This window comes from Cucumis melo, chromosome 6 (assembly GCF_025177605.1).
Source record: "Cucumis melo cultivar AY chromosome 6, USDA_Cmelo_AY_1.0, whole genome shotgun sequence".
Classification (NCBI taxonomy): domain Eukaryota; kingdom Viridiplantae; phylum Streptophyta; class Magnoliopsida; order Cucurbitales; family Cucurbitaceae; genus Cucumis; species Cucumis melo.
The window spans coordinates 1781990-1803356 of NC_066862.1; the positions used below are offsets into that span (position 1 = coordinate 1781990).

Here is a 21367-nt window from a genome sequence, read left to right on the forward strand (position 1 = left end):
AGAGAAGTTGGTGAAGAAAATTTTTTGTTTTAGGGTTAGTGTTTTTAATTTTACTTGGAAAAGAAATATTTGGCAATACAACTACCCTAAAATCTCTCAAAAATAAATAAACAGATAAACACTTAGGAGTTTCATGATAATATCGAAAGCTTTGTTAAATAATAAGGTTAAAAAATAATTTTCCTAAATGGAAAAAAATAATAATAATACAAGATTTGGAAAAGGAAAAGAAATCAAATTATTTCTTCAACATTAATTAATAAATCTGGAAATTAAAGAAGTTGATCAAAAGAGTACTATCCAACATTTATCTTTCCAGTTTTGTCTTTGTTTTAGCTTACAACACTACAAAAATTACTCCCACAAAAATTTTCTTTCCCAAGGAATTACAAAAGAAAAAATATACATTTTTTTTTTTAAATTCCAAATTAATTAAAACGCATTTTTTAATTTGAAATATTTTTAGTTGGGTAAGTAATTAGTGAAACATTCTGGGAAACAAAAATTAAAAATGTAAAAATTAAAATTAAATTAAAGCATCGTCTGTTCTTGAGAAGTGCTTCATTTCTAAGCTACCAGAAGTTTTTTCTTAAAACACCAATTCAAATAATAACCTATATATATATATATATTTAATCTTAATTAACCTCATTTAGAAAACCCTCGAAGAAATTAAGGTTTTTTAAGAAAAAAATGTTTTTTTTTTTTTTTTTGCTGAAAACCCCAATTTCTTTTAATAAGAACAACGATAAATCCCTAAAATCAGAATCCATTACATACATATGCTATATCAAATCAAAGTAAAAGAACGAAGAAGATGGAAAATGAAGGGAAAAAAAGATTACTTCAAATTAAGAAAATTACAAAAAATAAAATTTGGCAGAAATTTTCTTTTTTGAGTTTCTGTTTTTGAGCTAAAATGGCGGAGTACGACCTGTGCCCCAGTAGGGTTCCGTCGGCAATTGACACGTGTTCATTAGATTCGGCGCCAGTCCATGAAATTCCGGCAAAAATTGTTGCTGTTGCACGGCGTTTTCCGGGGACCTAATCGGACTACTTCCGGCATTCGCCGCTTCCACGTCGTCATCCTCCACCGGCAATCTCTCGTACGCTGCGTTTCCGAATGAAGCAGCCGTAATCACCACCGGCCCCGAACTCAAAAGTGGGCCCACCACGCTTCCTCCTACAACTTGCCCTTGCCCGCCGGACAAATACACGGTCAGCCCAGATGCGGCCGCTGGCGCTGGCGGCGGCAGAAACGATCCCGACAACGACAGAATCTCGAATCTCCCCGGCAGGGATATCACCGCTCCGGCGGTGGAGACAGGCTGCTTGAGTGTGACGTTGGTGACCGCTCCGGCGCCGGTCAGGACACAAATACCACGCTGGCGTTGACGTGCGAAAATGGTGAGGGTTTCAATCACGTCGTTAGCGTCGGCGATTTCGATGACGTGGCATCGGAGTGCGTTGGCACTATCCCGTGTGATTATCGTCGGCGGCTTCGGCTTGTTCTTCGACCCGGCGGGCCGGCCGCGTGGCCGTTTCAAAACCTCGCCGTCTCCTCCGCCGCTGCCGGAGCTACCGTTTTCGTTGTATTGTTGGTCGGGATTTTGGTGGAGGAAATGATGGTGGGGATTGAGATGGAAATCTCTTGAAATAAATGGCGGTGGAAGTGGACGGCCATGCGCGGTGGTGGCTCGATCCATAAAATTATAATTTTTATAGTGAAATATATATATATATATATGTATGTATAACTAAAATTTGAAAGCTGAAATTGTTGAATGATTTCAAAATCCCAAGTAGAGATTTTTTTGGAAATCGGGAAATTGGGAATTCTATTTGTTGATGAAGAGAGAGAGAGAGAGAGAGAGAGAGAGAGAGAGAATTTTGGTTTAATTTTCAGGAAAGAGGAGAAAATGGGAATTAATTTTCAAAAAGGAAGAGCTTGGAATCATTTTTGAGCTTATAAACACACTCTCTAAAATGAAGACCAATTTTATTTACAATTTGAAATATATATTTTCAAACTTTTTGGCCATTGGATGAAAATGACCCTAAAAGTACTTCATTTTGTTGTTTGTTTTTCATTATTTTTCTAAATTTATTGAAAGACTTTTGTTAATTCAATCCGTGAGAGATTGAACTATTTTTACGGATGAATGTCGTATCAATAATATTTAACTAAACTGATAAAACTAGATTATTTTTGGCAAAAAAGAAAAATGGGAAAAATATATATTGAATTATAATTAATTAAACATTTGATTTTATCTACATTGGGATAATATAATACTTTTGACTCCCTCCTTTTGGAATTTAATTTTTAATTTAAAGTATTATTTAGTTACTATTTCATAGTAACTTCTTGTAAATTATTATAGGTGGTAGACGTAAAAAATAGTATATAGCTAAGAACTTAACAAGTGGTTGTGAACCTTTTTTTTTTTTTTTTGACAAAATATTATTTGGTAATTAAGACCGTGACCATGGTTGCTTACAATTGAATGTAAGTAAAGAAGTACTTCAAAGGGTAATTATAATAGGTAACAATTTTTAGAATATTAATTAAGTATGTAGCAATATTTTAAAAAAATTACAAATACAGTAAAATCTATATAGACTTCTATTGTTGATAGACTCTTATGGTTTATCAATGATAGACTCCTATTATTGATAGATTTTGACAGATTTTTCTATATTCACAATTTTTTTAAAATGTTGTTATATACTTAATTATTTTGAATATAATTGATATATTTGCAACTATCCCTACTTCAAATTTATGTCTTGTAATTATTAAAAAAAATTCTAAACGGGGTCTCTTCTTTTGTCTCACTTGACCTAAATTTGTTTAGGTTAAAGTTAATAATTAAGTGATGGTAATTAAATTTTAACTCTTTTCAATCAATACTTTTCACTCGTCACATATAAATTTGTAAAACCCCAACACGGTAATCACTAATAAATAAATAAAAAATGTTAAAGTGATTTAGCTAATTTAACTCGATCAATGATAAAAAAAACATATATATAACCTTTACTGTAGCGACATATACCACATATTATATCAACGATCAATCGAAATAAAGCTGTGTTACAATAGTAGAGCTAGCATGACGACATACGTGTCCTATGAATGATCGAAGTGACTAGTTATATATTGGCTTCAATAATAGAATATATGCGTGAGACACTATGTTAGGTAGGCGGACAAGGTGTTTGTTGTACCTTCAAATGATGGAGGATTAGCCCTAAAACATTGATAGTGGGAGCTCATCTCATCTCTTACCTCATCATTGTTAGTACTCCAATTAGTAACTTTTAATTTTCTTTTAGAATCTCTTCTTTTTCTTCCAGAATCGATAAAGATTATCGTATAATATAATCAAAACACATAAATTCTAAAAGAAGTTGTAAATGTAACTATATTATGTGTATGCATGTTATTATTTACAAGTTAATATATTTACGACCATGTAGTTCACAATTTGTGCAAATGTAAAATTTACCTATGAAAAACGTACTCAGTTAATTTCATAACAATATAAAAAATACATAATCTCTTTACATTGACATTTTAATATAATAAAGATGAAAATTAATAAGTCTCAATCAATACCTAAATCATTATTCAAATCTTTGTTTCTTTTTTTAGTTGAACGTATGTGAATGGATAATTGAACTAGACTCGATTGATAACACGTCTCAATCAATAAATAATTATATATGTTATTCTCAATCTTTATATATTACTGTTCTTTTCCTTTTCTTTTCCCTTTAAAACTCTATATATTTACCTTTTCTCTAATGGATTAATTAATGGTTTATATGAATGATACTTTTTTCAAGTCACTAAAATTTTGGTAATGAACTAATTTTTCCTTTTTATGCCTAATATATGCTCAATTTCATTCTCAATAACATAAATGTATCAATTAAAAATTTTCAACAAAAACCACATATACTCAATAACATATATATATTTTCTTGAAAAGGCATTTGTATGTAATTGTTGGAGTATAATATTTTTCAATAACATAAAAAATGAAATAATTTTAAAATAATTTATTATATACCTCGTTTTTATGAATTCTTATTAGATTTTCTTAGTCAGGTAAGTACAAATTAAAAACATCAAATCATATACAATAATTAATGTTGGTTAAATGTCACATGTCAGGTATATTATGGCATCATACTATTCCACATATATATATATATATTTATGGAATAGTCAAAACACTTTATTTATAAATTGATAGATTTAGATTCCCCCTTTTCTATCTGATTATAATATTAAAGTTTTGTTCCCCTCGTCGTAAAAATAAAAAATTGAATTAAAAAAATATTTTTTTAATATAATAAAATAAACTTAAATATTTACAACATAATAGTAGAATTTTAGATTATAGATACACCAATAAATTTCTATTATTATAAAAATTAATTTTAAATTTTGTTATATCTTATAAATATTTTGTCAAACACTTTTTACATTTCATCTCAAATTAACGACTTATTTTAATAAAAAAAAAAATAAAGTTAAAATCCATATAAACATAATGCTTATATGTATGTTAATAAAAGAATAATACAAAAACGAGCAAACCTAAATTAATTTCTTTCTATAAAAATGAAGAATAGTATCTCAACTTACGTTTTAAATGTCGATGGAGTCTTATTTTACAAAAACAATAGAAAAAGATATATGTAAAAGGTCTCGATAATTTTTCTTAAAGAAAAATCGTATATTACGGTAAATTGAACCGTGGTTAAATAGAATTGGATCATATAGTTTAGGGTTAGGGGGGAAGGGAAGGGATGGGATGAAGAGTTTAGGTGTTGGAGATTGGTAAGGAAGGAAGGAAGAAAAAGCATGCGCATGGGCGGTGTGAAGTGGGTCCTATACACCATTTTTTAAAAGAAAAAACCTCTTCTCTTCTTCTTCTTCTTCTTCTTCTTCTTCTTCTTCCTTCTTTCTTCTTCTTCTTCTTCTCTCTTTTAACACAAATGAATTGAATTCAATTATATAAAAAAAAAAAATTCCCTCCAATGGCCCCAACATCCCATGTTTTCTCTCTCCCCTCAATAATTGTCTTTTTATCCCTAAAATCCTTTTGATCAATACATCAACCAATTCAATTTTTCTTTTCCTTTTTTCCTTCTTAAAAAAAAATCAAATTCATTGTAATTTAATTCATCCTCATCCAAATTATTATTATTAAAATTAGAATGTTTGTTGCAATAGTTTTTTTTTCAAAATAAACATAATTCAACTTACCAAAAATATTTGTACCGTAAATTGAGAGATTAGTAGACGCATCCTTACATTTCAACTAGAATTACACATACTTAGTGCCCTCATCACAATTCAATTCAAAATAGATTGTTCATTATTGACGAGCAAAATATGTAGAAAGAAAAAAGTTCATAAAAGATCCACAAATTATGTCAACATAATTTTAAAAATGTAGTGATATCCATTAACACAAGGTTAAATAAAAAAATTATTCGATCTCCTCTAATTTATTTATTATTTAATAAGAATCTAACCGTTCGTCTTTCATGTTTCTATGATTTATTATAATTATACTTTGGCAAAAAAGCTAATGTATCCTTTCACCACATTTGATATAATATCCATTAGTCCTATTGTTAACATAAGCACTAATTAAATCATACTTCAACTAATTAAAATGTTAGAAGTTAAAAAACATCTCACTATATCTACTCAAAATGAATTGCTATAGATCAAAATGCACGTTCTTATAATAGATACAAATAAAAGTCAACTAAATGAGTTAGTGGAACTATGCAAAATTGCACTTTCTCTCAATGGACTGGTGTCATTCACTATAAGTATCCACATAGTCCACTAAAAGTTAATGAGATGTGAGATGTTGGATTTCGGAGAGATTACAGTTGGCCATTTTCTTTTATTATTAAAAGAAAAAATCTCGCAAAATTTTCCATCTCTCTCTCAAATCCTTCACCCACCGGGTCCCCAACTCGATTCTACGTCCAGAGAACAACGATTTTAACACTAGTAGTAGTCCAAGTTCATGATCGAGGAGAAGACGAGTAATACGGTAACTACAAAAGTACGTATATTCGATAAACCCTAACTTCTAATCAATTAGGGTTTACGATTTTGCATGTTTAACTAGGGGAGTAACTATGATAAAATGTCGATACTTCTTCCGCTGTGCATGTCTAAAATTTCATCACGTGATGAATATATTTATTAGAATATTTTTTGTTATATCTAAAAATATTTAGAATAAAATTTGAAGAAAAATAAAAAAGAAAAGGAAATTAGGAAGAAGAAAAAGAAAGGGTAAAAAGATAAAAGAAAGTTGGTTATTATTGTTTGTTGGGGTGGGAAGGAGGAATCTGCGGAATGAAGGGTATGCCTATGCACTCAGATAAGGAGGAGCACGTGTGGGGCCTCGTGAATTGCGCTCCTCATGGGACCCATCCCGCCCTTTTAACTTATTAGCGCGTGTTTCACACCTCCCTCTTTATTCCCCTTCTACTCTCATTACTCCTTTCGCGCGTCACTTGCACGCCCCCCTATCCCCTCTTCTCCCATCTGCATGCATCTCATCCCTACTCATTTATTTATTAGTTATCTGAGTTATAAATTTCGGTTCTCGAAAATCATACCTATCGATAGAGTAAAAAACTCGGTCTTAATAATTAACAGTGGCCATGAGTTCAATTCATACTGTTCATCTAAAATTAAATTTTTACGAGTTTTTGACATCCAAATGTTGTAGGTTAAGTGGGTTGTGCCGTGAATTCAGTCGAGGTGAGCATGAGTTGATTGGAAACTCACGAATAAAAGAGAAAAGTTCCGATTTTCGGATTTCAAGTTTGAGTATATTTCATATCTTTCCATAGAATTTTTTTAAAAAATAAAAAAAATTGATAACTATTTACCATTTAAATAGAACATCTTAAAAGATGTAAATATTTTATTAAATGTTCTATTGATCTAATTATATTGAGATTTATACGTAGAAATTGATTCTAATTGGTTTCTATTTTAAACATAATGGAATCGTTTTTCATTCATATGTTTAGTTTAGTTTTAGCATATTGCAAAGTTAATTCTTTACCGAAATTAATTGCAATAATTACATTAAATTTCACACAATAAAAGAGTCTCTGCAATCTTATCTATAAAGGAACATTCTTATCTATAAAGGAACATGATTCCAAAATTTATGGAAGAAAAGGTTAATCCAAACAGTTAATTTTGAAAAAAAGTACAGACATTAAAATATAAACAAGCATCAAACTAGGAAGACAAAAACTATATTTTAAAATAAAGAAGAAAAAAAAAAAACGTACACATGTTTGAACAAATTACTTTAAAATGAACTATTCAGAAACCAATAATGAAATGAATTTAGTCGACAACCCATGTTTAGGTTAAGCTTTTTATTACATTCTCACAGTTTTCAAACTCAACCTTTGTGTTTCCATCGATCTCATTTCCACTCCATTCTCAATTTTTCATACACTATAACGCATGCTTCCAAATAATTCTTAATATTCTAATTAATTGTATTTTTACTTTTCAAATAACTCAAAGATATCTAATTGAAATATCAAAAATGGATGTAGTTTAGATTCGACGAGTCAAGTAGCGTCGTAACCTAAGATTAAAAGGAAGAGGGTGATGGAGTAAAATAGAAAAGGGGGGAAAAAAGAGGGGGTGGGTGGGGGGAAAGAAAGGGTTAAAGAGTAAAAGGGGGGATTTTAATTTAGAGAGTTTGACTGCGCACAGAGATCAAGAAGAGTGTAGTTTGAATGGGCAACCAATGTGTGTGTGTGGGTGTGGGTGTGGGTGTGGACATTGTTTTTAAGTTAAAAACACAAACATCCCAGCAGCTGATGCCATTTGCCATTTCCCATTTCTCTCTCTCTCTCTCTGTCATCATTCAGACCCCCCCGGGGATGGCGCTGACACCTTCCCCAACACTCCCCCACACCACCACTCACTCTTCTCTATCTCTTCACATACAAACATGTTTTCTTTTTCCTTCTTTTTTTTATTATTATTTAACAATGGTGTTGAATTCCAATAAAATATTAGAAGACGGGTTATATCACGTCGAACATGTTATAAGAAAAGTAATGCGTCTCACATCCTATATATTTTTGAAAGAATGTTTTTGTAATTAGTTGTCATACAAGAGTGTTATCAATGGTGGATCTAAAAGAATACAGATTTAATATGAGTTTGTAAAAAGATGACAACTAGACTAGCTATTGATATTGATACTAGGTTGGTTTTTCATATATAAAGAGCATAGAGTTAAGGGGTGATTTGAACCCATTGGACCTATTAATCACAAGATCTATTTGAATCTCCTACATCTACTTTACTAAAAAGTTATAATAACAAATTTCTTTTCGTTAAGTCGTGGTTTTACACAAACAAGTGGACATTTGAGACAATAAGTAAAGTTTAACTAGGGAACGATAAGTTTTAAAAACTCATCAAACCAAACCCTTTTTCAATTCAAATTTTGTAAAAAAAAAAAAAAAAAACATTATTTACAAATTGAAATATACGAAATAAAAATAGGCTATTGTTTTGCAATTGCAAGTTTTTTTAAAAATTCAAAGTTTTGTTTAAATATTATATTAGTTTGAATGTAATGAATAAATAATACAATAATTACTTGAGATTGAAATTATGGAAACATTGTGTTATTTTGGTTTTTGTGCTTTTTTTTCTCTCTCTCTCTCTCTATAGAAACTAGAAAGTATTGTAGTACACTGTTTGGGAGTTAAAGTACAATTTGGTTGCATGCTTGCAAACACCATAGCTTGATTTCTTTAACAATTTTCTTCCTTTAAGGAACATACTGTTTTTTAGGAGACAATTGAATACCACTAAAATATTATTTTACCTTTTATCTACTTTTTATTTTTTTTTATTCCATTTTAGTTACCATTTTTTTAAAAAAAATTCTATATAATTTCAATAAAATTTAAATTGAATCCTTATTATTTATATAATATTATTTTCTAATATGAGTTACTTTATTTTTAAATATAATAAATCACGATAGATTCATATAGACATTTGTCACTTTAGATATCAAGGAATTATCATAGTCGCACTCATAAAATATTGTTATATTTGTAAGTATTTTCGATCATTAGTATTTATAACAATTTTTCTTTTCTGAAAAATAGTCATGTTAATAAAGATTAATTGTTTCTTTTATATTTTAAAAAAATGACAATGAACTAATATTAAAGATGGACATTTTTTTAATTTATTGAAAAATAGTGTAAATAAATTTGAATATCTTTTTTAAATGAGAAGACTTTTAAAAATATTTAATATAACAAAATATCTCGATCTATCTACGTATTATTTATGTCTCTTAATTAGGTGTATTATTTATGTCTCTTAATTAGGTATATCTCGATCTATTGTTGACAGATCGTAATATCTATGTCTATCTTAATCTATAGCAAAATATATCACTATATGCAATACACAAATAATGGTCTACCTTGATCTAGCAGAGTGTAACATTTTACTATATTTTAAATACTTTTGATCTAGCAAATGCTGATGGAGATTGATTCTTTCCCAATTTATTATTATTATTATTTGGCTCTCCAAACTAGAGTAGACCCATCCTCAAGATTTAGCTACTTTACAAGAGCAAAAGTATTAATATTTAAATCTTCAAAGTTTTAAACAATACCATAAGAGAAAAAGTAATTTTTTTTAACTTTTATATTTTTGTATTTTAACAAAAAAAAATTATAAAAATATTTACAAAATATAGCAAAATTTTTCAGTAAGCACTATTACAAACCCTTGTCAAAAAAACAACGAAATGATTAATAAAAAATGTTAAATAATTATAGTCGACAATATCAACCCAACACCCACACACACCATCGTAAGTTTGAAGTTCCAATTAGGAATCTATAACCCTAAGACGCCCATGAAGGAATGTTTTGTAATTAGTCATCAAATGAAAGTTGGAAAACTTCTTTTTAGAAAGTTGATGATTTTAAAGCTTACAAACCTATTACACGTTCGAGTCTAAATTTCTAATTTTATTAGAAGATAACTCTTTCTGGCCAACTAGCACACAAATTTTTTCTATATTAAAAAAGACTTTTTCTCAACCTTCCAAACATTGTTAATTACCGTTGAGCTAGGTTGACGCTGAGACATCTACTGCATCAGAACTTAAAAAGTAAATAAACAAAAAAATATAACTTGAGAAATATCCTGAAATTGCAATTATACAGCTCAAAAATATATATATATATGAATACATAAGAAACTCTATCGCTATTAATTCTGAAAGGAGGGGGTGACTCTCCAGAATAAATTAGGAATAATAAGGTTTAGAATTACTAGCAAAAAATTCAAAACCATCACTACCTCTTTATGCTACAGAGCCTAAACTTATGCTATGATGATTGAAGCAGAAAAATATAAAAATGTAATGAAAAATCGATTGTAATAAAGGAAAAAAAAACGACTATAAGGCTTCATAAAAACTTTATCATACATCTCAAAAGGTGAGGTCTTAGACTTACCGAGCCGATCAACAAGATCGAAGCAAAATGGGACCGACCGAAGTATTGAGCATTTCACTGAGAGCTAGTTGGACCTCATTTGATCCATGTTCACAACTTATCAAGCTAGACAATAAAGGGAAAAAGCCGGCCAAATTCTTCTCGAACGAAGCTTCATTTAGGTTACAAATGGCCTGAAGAATAGCAACAATGAGAGGTGCCCGAGCAGCTAATTCCCTTCGCTTGCCAGAACCTAAAGGAATTGCCCAATGGGGTTGTGTGCCGCTACTAACCGATGCTTCAACCACACACCCGTACTGTGCTGTTTCAACATAGAACTGTAACACCTCGCGGCAAAGTTTAATAAGGTACAATTCGACCTCTGCCTCCTCATAATTGTGAGGTCTATCCACAATGAGATTCTGTACAAAAGAGAGGCAAATTTGGTAAGACTCGTTTTCGAGCCGTAGCAGCGGAGGGTCTTGCATTTGTGTTATGGAGGCAAACTCTTGTAGCTTTGTACGTATTGGCCCACTGGTGTTAATGCTATGAGCATGAGATGCTACACTGTGTAAAGCATCGAATAGGACCAACACGTTTTTAGTCGAAAGGTGAGACCTATACATGTTGTAGATCTCCATAACTGCCTGCCAAATTATACAAGAGCACTGTCAGATTATCAATAGAAATCCAAAACAGCACAAAAGTTGCACATTTGCAAGGTATATTAACAAACAAGAAGAATCGCATATGTTGAAATATGATGAGCAGAAAGAGAGTTAAGCGTACAAAACCTACCTGTATCAATAAAAGTTGAACAGCAGCTCGACATTTGGCATCGGATATTGACGTGTATACATGTTGCACTGTCAGGCTTTCCGAATCATCTTCAGGTAACTCAGAACCATTGGTCTCTGCATTATTCTCCTCGTTTAACTCAACCCTGTGGCTCCTTATTGTAGAATTGGTGTTCATTAGGAAAGTGAAATCGGGAAGTGTCGCAGTTGTTGCTTCTTTTAATGAGAATACCACTTCTTGCCACTTCTCCTCAGAAAATAAATCTCCAGCATTGCTCATCAAGCGAACAAATGCAGCAATTCCAATGCCAGCTAGGCTTTGGTGAGGACGCTTAATGAAACTAACCAGAAGTGTCAACACTTTCTTCAATAGGGGATTGACAGTACTATAAAATTTGACAAAAAGATCGACAACTAGTTGTAAAGCCAAGGTACACGTCTCATACAACCAGGCATCTTGATCAAGCTCACCATTCTCGCTATCAACTCCCTGCTCTGATGAACTTGCACTCGATGGATCAATAGCATGTCGGACATAATCAAATATTGGAAACAAGACAGACTCGAAAACCCGTTCCCACAACGGTAATGAGAAAAGGTGCCCATGCTTGCGTAAGGTATCAAACAACACTTGTAAAGCACTTTTTCGGATCTCAGGCCTGGGATCAAAGCTCAGTTCTGACAAGCCTGCAAAATACAAAACAAAACCGAGTTAGATTTCTCGGAAAAAACAATTAGATATTGTCTGGATACAAATGCCTTGCAGTTTAAATCAGAGGCAAATTCAGCAGCGTCATTACCGGCTAACAAAGGGAACCAGAAATAAAGATGGTTGTCTTTGTCATTCATCTCTGCATCATGTTTGCCATCTTTTGCTTTCTGTGGTGAAAGAGGAGTACTTTTTCCGGAGAGCTCCTTGTCTTTATTCCTTGATGAGGATCCAAGATCTCCTTCAGCAAGTTTGGTTGCACAGAACCGTAGAAAGGCAATGGCATTAAGGCTAATGTCCTTATTGAACCTATTATTGGTAAATGCGATTAGGCAATTTACACAATCTGTAAAGGTGGTCGTTTCGGTCTCTGTAATGTATGGGAAATAGTCTCTAATAATCTTCTCGATTATTTCAAAGGCCAGAAGAACAATATTCTTGTGATCATCATAAGCAGCTGTAGTGAAGACCTGAAAATAAGACAACCTCATCTCATCAAAAGGCAACCAAAAATGATAAGCAATGTTGAACTCATAAGCGAATAGAAGAAAAATGTAGGATGAAATTCACGAAGGCCCATACCATGAACATGCTCTTCCATCCGGATTTAACATTATTAACTCGGGACAACACCATCTGAGAAACACATCTTATAATCAATTCTCGAATCTCAACAGCACTACTCTTACGCATAACAATGACAAAAGGCTTCATAAATTCATTCTGAAAGTTGTAATTCGCCAGCTCTTCTCGGTCTAAGAATTTCATGGATAATTGACGCAAGGAATCCATTGCAAATATTGCAATTGAAAGGTTTTCAGAGCATCCAATAGACACAAAGAAATCAGAAAGCACATGCCAGATCCTTGACCATACAAGTCGAATGCGATTCATGTTATAGTGCCTGAAATGTAGAGCAAACTGATCATGAATTCCGTAAATAAAAAAAATTGTGCCAATCATTAAGCAGGAATGAAAAAGTGAGTTTTCAGAATAAGAAAAAGACAAAAGTTCATACGCAATCTCAACAATCTTTGTAAGGCTGAAGACACGAGGATCAGATGTGGAACGCAACTCCTCCACAGAAACCTTGCAAAGTGCTTTAACAAAGTCCACAATAGCTTCACTGTTTAACTTTTGACTTCTAGTGAAGATGCGGTTCATTTCAGAACTTCCAACTTGTTCTAACATATTAAGATTAGAAACTAAGTTGTTCATCTGTTCTGATGTGACACCTGAAGCATTGCCAGTTATACCAGCACTATCGTATGATCCTCTCATCACAGCAGCAGCTGCATATTGAATCCTCCCAACTCCTTTCTTTTTCAATACTGGAAGCATAGTAGCCTTGGATTGCTTTGATTTTTCAGACTCATTTTGAGGAAAAGCAAAGAAAGTGGCATCTGGAGGAGCACCCTCGCCTAGGAGATGCAAATGCTCAAACCGAGAAACGCATGTCAAAATATGTTCCCATGCCTCTTGTAAAAAATTTCCCTCCTCGTCTGCAATCTTAACAATTGCCTGTTGAAATTTCAGATAAAACATTGACAATCAGATTCATAATCCACAAAAGTACAAGATGTTATAAACAGTTCTTTCAGAAATATTTGCAAAATAAACAAGTTCAAGGTCCCAAAATCCAAGGTGACGCTTTAGTTATTATTTATCACCAAATGATGAAAGCAGGAATATCCGTGGAGAATATCCATGGAGAATAGCGGGGCTTGTTACTGAGACTGCTGAAACTCGGACTAACTTTGAGTACGTTTGACCACCCATCATGTTAAACTTGGATTTGGTATGCATGAAGTTTGCCCTAATACGTTTTAATTTCCTTTTAAGTTTGCCCCAATACAGGCAGGGGGGGTTCACTTATGGCTTTATAATTCCAGTTGAGTCGTGGTGGGATCCTACACCAATAGCATGTTTGAGAGTTTATATCACTTGTTGATTACTAACCCATTGATGTCTGGCAACAGGTCAACAAGCCAATTACAAGCTGGAATTTGTATTGACTACAACTAACATCACCTCATTGTACAGATTGACCTATTACTCCAATTTACGTGATTTAAATGTAAACTCTAAAAAGTATCCAAAGGCCTAGCATATGATGAGGGCTTGGGATAGTTGAAGAATCAATCCAAGGTCCTAGTTCAAGCGTTCATATGAAAATTTTAATAATATAAAACTCTAATAGTCTCCTTAAGCTGGTTTGGAGTGAGCAATCTTCTTCATAGTGGGGATGAGCCATAAGCATAATTAAAACAAGGAGCAGGCACCCATACCCTGATTTCAAGATAAAATCAGAAGACAGAACATACAAAAACCAACCTTAATTGCATCAATATTTTTTTGTTTGATATCAGCAGGGGAGTGGAGGGAGGTAAATTTTGCAAGTGAAGTCACAAAAGCATCCCTGTGAGTCTTCATGGACATTACTGCAGTAACATGGATAGCGTATTGAAAGCCTTCAAGACATAAAGCTATAATTACTTCATCGTCACTTCGGTCAAGTGGAACACTGAAGGCAGCCAGCATAGGAGCCCAGCATACCTCAATCATGAATCTAAGAATGACAACATCTGTCGCTGCATAATAAACTGACCTACAAAATGACAAGAAAATTTCTATTTATGGACCAACCAAAATACATTCCAAAGGAACTTAATGAAACCTATAATTTTTATAGGAAACATTAGCTTCTAGGTATTAAGGAAAAGCAAATATTGAAAGATCAAATCACACCCTAAATTCAGTTGTGTATGTAGATAATATAAAATAAAAAATAATGAAGAGAAAAAGTAAAGCAGTAAAGCTTTTCATGGAAACCTATCAAATCTTACTCAGTTTTGCGAGCCTTCTCTTTAAATTGCTCTTGCATATGCCTGATAAGATCATCGCTGGTTTCCATGTTCTGGTCCTCCCCTCGCTTACGTATCACAATGTTAAGAATACTGTCAAAGCCTAAGAGTTTGTTGGAGTTTGTAGACTGTCTCTGTTGAGGAGCCAACTCGTCATCCTTCATTTTAATCTCATTTCTCGATATCCTTTCATATAATGATTTCAGATACTCCTCAGGCAAATCTTTGCCATCATCTATGCCACGATTATTTCTAATGAAATCTTCAGCAGACATCTGCATATTAATCAGCAAAGGACAAAAAAAGAAAAGGAAATTATATCAGCATTCTCACTTCGACATCAACGAGATTATTAGAGATGGTGATCAGACCTTGTTCTTCACCATCGGGTTATGAGCATCAGTATTAAGCAATATGACAGAGTATGCAAGAACATAGGCTGTATCAGCACTTATAAAAGCTTTTGGATTACACTTGCAATAACGCTCGGCAAACTTTTCCATAATACGATCGATCTTTTGTGCCTCTCCAGGCAACCTAAAGCCTTTAAGGAGTGCTCTAATAGCCTCATCAAACTCCAATCCTTGAAAATCAAAGGAATCCACATATGCATGCATTACTTTAAGTGATAAGTCTTCCCTCTCCCCTAAATAATCACCAATCAGAGTCTTGTCCAAACCAGACGCATCTTTAAGAAATGCAGCTATCTCCTCAGGTGAACTTCCCACCTTATTGGCATTGATAAGAAATTCAATTCCTTTCTTAGGTTTGCGGTTGAAAAGTGATATACCTTCCTGCCACAAATCATCAAGTAGTTCCATGACAGTTAATTGACGATGCAGAAAAAGATGGAGATGTTGCAACAAAATATAGAACGACAGCGTACCTGGAGTTCAAGCTTGTAGGCACGACGTTGCTCTATTGTCAAAACATCAGAAGTCTCAGTGGAAACTTCAGAATGGGAATCTGAACCTTCACCATGCTCATCAGTAGTGCCATTTGACATTGGAACACTAACAGATTCGGAGTTGGCTTCAGCCACTTCAATTTTCTTGGTGGAATGAGGATCTGGAATCCTTAGCTGCTTATTCAACCAGTCTCCCATTGATTTCAAGATAGCAACTAAGCACTTCATAGCTTCATGTTTCATGGTCAACTCCTGAGGTGGCAATAGTGTAGTTGCTACACCAGGAGGAACACCTTGCGCAGTTTTAAGAAGTCCATTGACCATTCTGAAAGGATCAGGTATTGGGTGAGAATTCCTATTGCTAGAATACCAATCATCATGTTTGAAAAGTTGCAGACCTACCTTTCAAATATGTTGGATGAATTGACATCACAGTCATAATTAATAAAAATATCCACCAATATTTGGGAATCAATGCACAGCTTTTCTACAAATCGAAGCACTATCATCTTCTGTTGAAAGTTCGGTTGAGCAACATTTTCTAACACTCTCAAAACAATCATGGGGAAAAAGACTCCAATCTCTGCTTTTAATCCAGCTCTAAATCGTGAAACCAGACTGATGAAAATGGAGCACGATAGCTGAAATATAATCATAAGAGTTGAAGCACTGTTCTTCAACAATGAAAGACACAGATACTGCTTAATGGCACCCAGAAACCTGTTGCATACACATTTTTTTAGTACTAATAATTTGCCAGCAGAAGTACAACATGGTAAAATCTGAAGTGTTTTTCAGCAATTTCATCAAAATGCAACGACAAGGACACAAAGCAAGACTAATATCAGAATAGATAAATCTACCACAATTCCGACTAGATTTCATCAAGAGGAATGCAAGTATGATTGAATTTTTTTCATATAAAAACCCTGCGTTATACTCGTTGCCTATGCCTCTTACTAATCCATTTTCAAGGAATTATAGCACCAATCCAATAACAGGTACAAGCTAACCAAAAATCAAAATGTGCTAAAAAAGTTAAATTGCCTTGTTGCGAACTTTATATAGGTTTTAACCAAACTGTGCATAACCTAGCAGACAAAGAACTTAATCTTCTTTAGAATGTCTCAATGAAAGTTGGTCCTTTATCACAGGAAAAAAGAAAAAAAGCCCTCAAGAGAAAACAGCATCCCAGAGAAGAGTCCAACGAGCATCAAAAAATGGAAATACAACTAAAGAGAAGCCTCCAAAACGGTTAAACCTCCAAATCCTAAAATCAACTCCTCTATCAACAACATCCACCATTTTCCTAAACGATGGAAATCAAATGAACAGGAAAAAGGCTCCCAAACCAAACTAAGAAATCGCCACAAAAGAATTTTTCCAAAAAGTCAAATGATGACGATGAGAAAACGTTGTGCAGCAAGATCTGTCTCCCACCCCTCGGTCTTCCCGAAATTACGTTTCCTTTCCCTCCTCCACAACATAAAAAACAAAGAAAGGAGGAAAAGGGAAATATCCTTCCACAATTCTTTTAGCATCAACCTACCGAATAGCCAGTCAAGGGGATGACGCAATAATGCTCCACCAAAGGGAATTTGACCAAGGGAAAAAATGCCAAAGCTATTTCGCCAACCATGCTTTGTTATAAATCCCATGCTTTAACCCTACCAAGTTCACCGGCTTCCCAATCATCTCCAGCTCACATGATGACACTCTTTTCCTTCAACTCCTTCCCATAAGAAAACCCTCGTAAGCTTCTTAATGCTCTTACAAACCAAACAAGGGGCTCCAAAGAGAAAAAAAAGTACACTTCAAGATTCCACTTAACATATATCTGAAAGGGTAAGCTTTAGGGAAATAACTTCTTTTCCAAGAAGCCAGCCTCTTTCTAATTTTATCCACAATAGATACTCTAAGATCACTTCCAAAGAGTAATAAAGGATATGAGACAAGGTGGCATTAAGCCCCATTACTACTTTGAAAGCAGAGGAAAACCAAAAGGTCATTTGACACAGTTACTTGAAATTATGGACTCTTTCCCTGGCTCTAACCATCTTGGGTCCTTGTTGTCTCGGCAGTTCAATGTATAGGTTGTGAAGCACCCAAGGACTTCTAAATACTCATATATAAAAATTATAAGCTATGAACATAGGAAGTTGAATTACGCAGTTCAACCCTCCTTTAACCTAATTGAAAGGAGAGAAATCACAAGGTTTTATAGTTAAGTTCACTTTACTGAAACATGACATTTCGGTATGTCCTATTCATAAGAAATTCATTTTTTTGTAACTATAGCCGTTCTCATGATCATTACCGACCAGAAGACGTTCTCTAGTACTACCCCTACGTTGTTTCTCCTCCATCCCCCCTCCCCCCCAAACGAAAAGCTAACCTCAGCAAGGGAACCACCAAGCACAGAAACTTAAATTTTCCTATTTTACCCTTTCAAAGCCTAGTAAAGATATAACGGGTAAAAGATGGTTAGACAAACAAGTAAAAAGAGATTTAGTGAAAAGGTACCAGAAGGCTCGAGAATCAAATACAATAATCGTCACCGTAGGAAGAGACTTGAACTAATTGGAGCAAAGAAAGGAGTTTGAGCCTTTTCACTTTATTTCTCTTTAATAACAAATTTAAATTATTTAAAGCTCAAACCGCTAAACATCTATCCGCTACATTGTTCAGCCAATCCTTCTCTAAATGATATATCCGATAATAAGTGGTGAAAATCGCATATATGACCAATCACATAAAAGCATGATTTATTGACCAGGGGCAACTTCAAAAAATGACACATGCAATTGTATAGTCGAGAAACTGATAATCAATGCAGATTCCAATTGTAAGAATGCTGTAATGCCAACGAATATAAAATACCTCTCACTCGTTCTAAAAACAGCACCAGCATTTTCCAGCAAAATTTTCAACAGTTCCAATGCGACAATCTTCCCCTTCATCAACTGTGGATCCGCCATTGCCTCCTTCGGTGGAGTCTTCATGGATAACTTGCAAAGAGCTCTAAACACCAAGAATGCATCCCTCCGCAGCTTATTACCAATCTGAACTTCCAAATCATCATCTCTCTCAACCTCTCCATCAGCCAACTCCCCCTTCCTTCCCTCCAGTGCCGTTTTGTACATACTAATCTCCCAATACTTTGCGTCCAACATATCCTTGTCAGTTGAATCCAGCAAATCAGCAGGATTTGTTGTTTCCACAGTAGTCGTCTCAAATGCACCATCATGCGCACCTATTGAAACCTTACCGGGCGTGGTCGGGTTCAAAACCCCGTCAATATCCTGCATAATTTTTGTGATAAACCCTTGTACAAACTGAGTCATCGACCCATCTGCGTCCGCTTTCTCAATCGGTTCCATCAATTCCGCAACAACAATTGGCTGAACAGGAACTGTAGATGAATCTGCCTCCATTCTCCGAAACACGATCACTAGCATTTGAATCAACGATGCTTTAGCTGTAGTTTGATTAACCACATTCTTACTATCCAAGTAGATGTCGTAACAAGTCTTAACAATCTGTAGCAAACAATCCCCATGAATTCGTAACGAGATCGAGGTGACAGCCGATAAAAGAGTCTTGAGCACCAAAAGCTCGAGAGCATCATCACCTAAATCGTGACATTTGCATACAGATTCGATCAATTTCGCCAGCAATTTCCCCTCAACGCCCCCGCTAGGATCGGCCTCACCACGCAAATAACCATGCGCGATCAACTTCTGAATACAATCAACTGCTGGATCCGCTATCTTGAGAACTCCCGAGGATGAAGCATTGATGAGAGGGCTAAGAATAGCCTCAGACTCCGCGAGCGAATATTCATCTGGACCACCATCATTGAGTGGACCAGGAACCGCGCCTTCAGCTTCGGAATCAGTAGGAGACGACGGAGAAGATGGAGAAGAAGGCTTCGGAGATGAGGTGAGACGTTCAATAACAGATTTGCATTCATGTGCGAGCTTAGAGTGCTTCCGCCATGACGCATTCTTAATGATCTTCTCAAGAGCTGGGGATACAACCTGGCTCAGACGGGAAGCGGCTTCCGAAGAAGCCATTCCCACCGAGTTTGTAAGATCCGAACAAGCTAGTCAGGATCTACCAAGAAATGAACAATTGCTAGGGTTTTAGCTTCAACTCTGGTCACCGGAATGTTACCTGCTCCGGCAATGGCGGAATTTGAGTCCGTCGAATTAGATCGCAAACGCCGCCGGAGACGTCGCCGGCTTCCGGAGAGAGAGATATAGAAAGATCGAGGAAATGGGAGGAGAAGGGAGGGGTTGAGATTTAGATCGCGTTTGGGCCGTCTTTACTTTTCTATGATTTTGATTTAGTTTAATTTTTTTCGGTGTAAAATTACTGATACACCCTTTGAATTCAGAGGAGAATTCTTGTGAACTTTAAAGTAACGCTTGTTTGCTTGGGGGTTTTTGGGAATAAACATTTTAATGGCGTGTTTTTAACTGTTCTGATCGGCGGGTAAGAGTATACTCGGGGAAGGAAATACGGCCTCGTTACTCGTTAACGTTGCTTGGATTATCACTCATCGATATTACGGATAAATAAATAACAATTTGACGGAATGACACAAATGCCCCTCTTTAATTTTGTGTTTTTTACTAATTTAGCCCAATAAAATTTATTATTATCTATTGGTGATTGCATCTCTACTCCACGATATTTGTAATAAGAAATAGTTCGATCGTTTTTTATTCGGGTTTTCTCAAAATTAAAAACAAACTATTTAAACTATAACAAAATAAGTAAAAAGATAAAATTTATTACACGTATTTTCTATACTTTTTTTATTAAATATTTTATTTTTTTACTATTTTCTATTTTTTATTAATATTTTGAAGTCTATGTAATTAAATGTAAAAGGTATTATTTAAGTGACATATAACATGACATAAAATGAGCAAAAATTTTCTAAATTATAATAATCTATCTTTGGCTTATATATTATTTAAAAAAATTTAGTTGGTTACGTGTAAACACTGTTTCAAAACAATAACTTTAGTACGAATTTTACTATTTAATATTCAATTTTTTTATTTTTTTCTACAGTATTTACTGTTTTCTTGTCGAGTTAAAATATTGCACATCTCACCCACATATTGTTATAACTCAAATTAAAATAATTTAAACATCAAACACAAATTATTCTCGTAATGTCAGATTCTAGTAACCAATTTTTTATTCCCAAACAACCGTAAATAGTAGCAAAATAGTGTGGTGTTGATATTAATGAATTCGCCCACCACGATTCTATTATACACTGATTTAAATTTGACGTCTAAGGAAAGAAACCGGCTTTTAACATTTTAAAATATGTTTTATTTAGATAATATTTAAATTAGTGTGTAATAGTATTTAGAAAATAAAACATATTTAAAATTCAAGAAAATTATTGGACCATTTTAATTGTTTTTAGGGCAAATGCCAATTTAAATCCTATAAACTTTCACGATCCCTAACTTAATATTTGTACAAATTT

General features: G+C 33.9%; 2 protein-coding genes across 2 annotated transcripts; both read right to left on the reverse strand.

The window, feature by feature from the left end:
- Nucleotides 1–825: 825 nt before the first annotated feature.
- On the reverse strand, nt 826–1894 carry LOC103504402 (AT-hook motif nuclear-localized protein 22-like). The gene has a single exon (XM_008468776.3). It carries the CDS (start codon nt 1704–1706, stop codon nt 915–917), a length of 792 nt encoding a protein of 263 aa, XP_008466998.2. The 5' UTR covers nt 1707–1894; the 3' UTR covers nt 826–914.
- Nucleotides 1895–10514: 8620 nt separating this feature from the next.
- On the reverse strand, nt 10515–20285 carry LOC103483344 (brefeldin A-inhibited guanine nucleotide-exchange protein 2-like). Its single transcript, XM_008439926.3, has 11 exons — nt 18733–20285; nt 16255–16572; nt 15832–16177; nt 15317–15739; nt 14928–15220; nt 14416–14689; nt 13100–13602; nt 12664–12985; nt 12173–12551; nt 11374–12059; nt 10515–11222 (listed from the first exon to the last, which is right to left on the reverse strand). Exons 1-11 carry the CDS (start codon nt 19926–19928, stop codon nt 10605–10607), a joined length of 5358 nt encoding a protein of 1785 aa, XP_008438148.2. The 5' UTR covers nt 19929–20285; the 3' UTR covers nt 10515–10604.
- Nucleotides 20286–21367: the final 1082 nt, after the last annotated feature.

Coding starts and splice junctions, on each gene's coding strand:
- LOC103504402 (XM_008468776.3), bottom strand. CDS start 1,706: ATGGATCGAGCCACCACCGCGCATGGCCGTCCACTTCCACCGCCATTT.
- LOC103483344 (XM_008439926.3), bottom strand. CDS start 19,928: ATGGCTTCTTCGGAAGCCGCTTCCCGTCTGAGCCAGGTTGTATCCCCA. Junction 13,603..14,415: donor AAAATATTGATGCAATTAAG/GTTGGTTTTTGT, acceptor AAATTTCAACAG/GCAATTGTTAAGATTGCAGA. Junction 12,552..12,663: donor GATGGAAGAGCATGTTCATG/GTATGGGCCTTC, acceptor TCTTATTTTCAG/GTCTTCACTACAGCTGCTTA.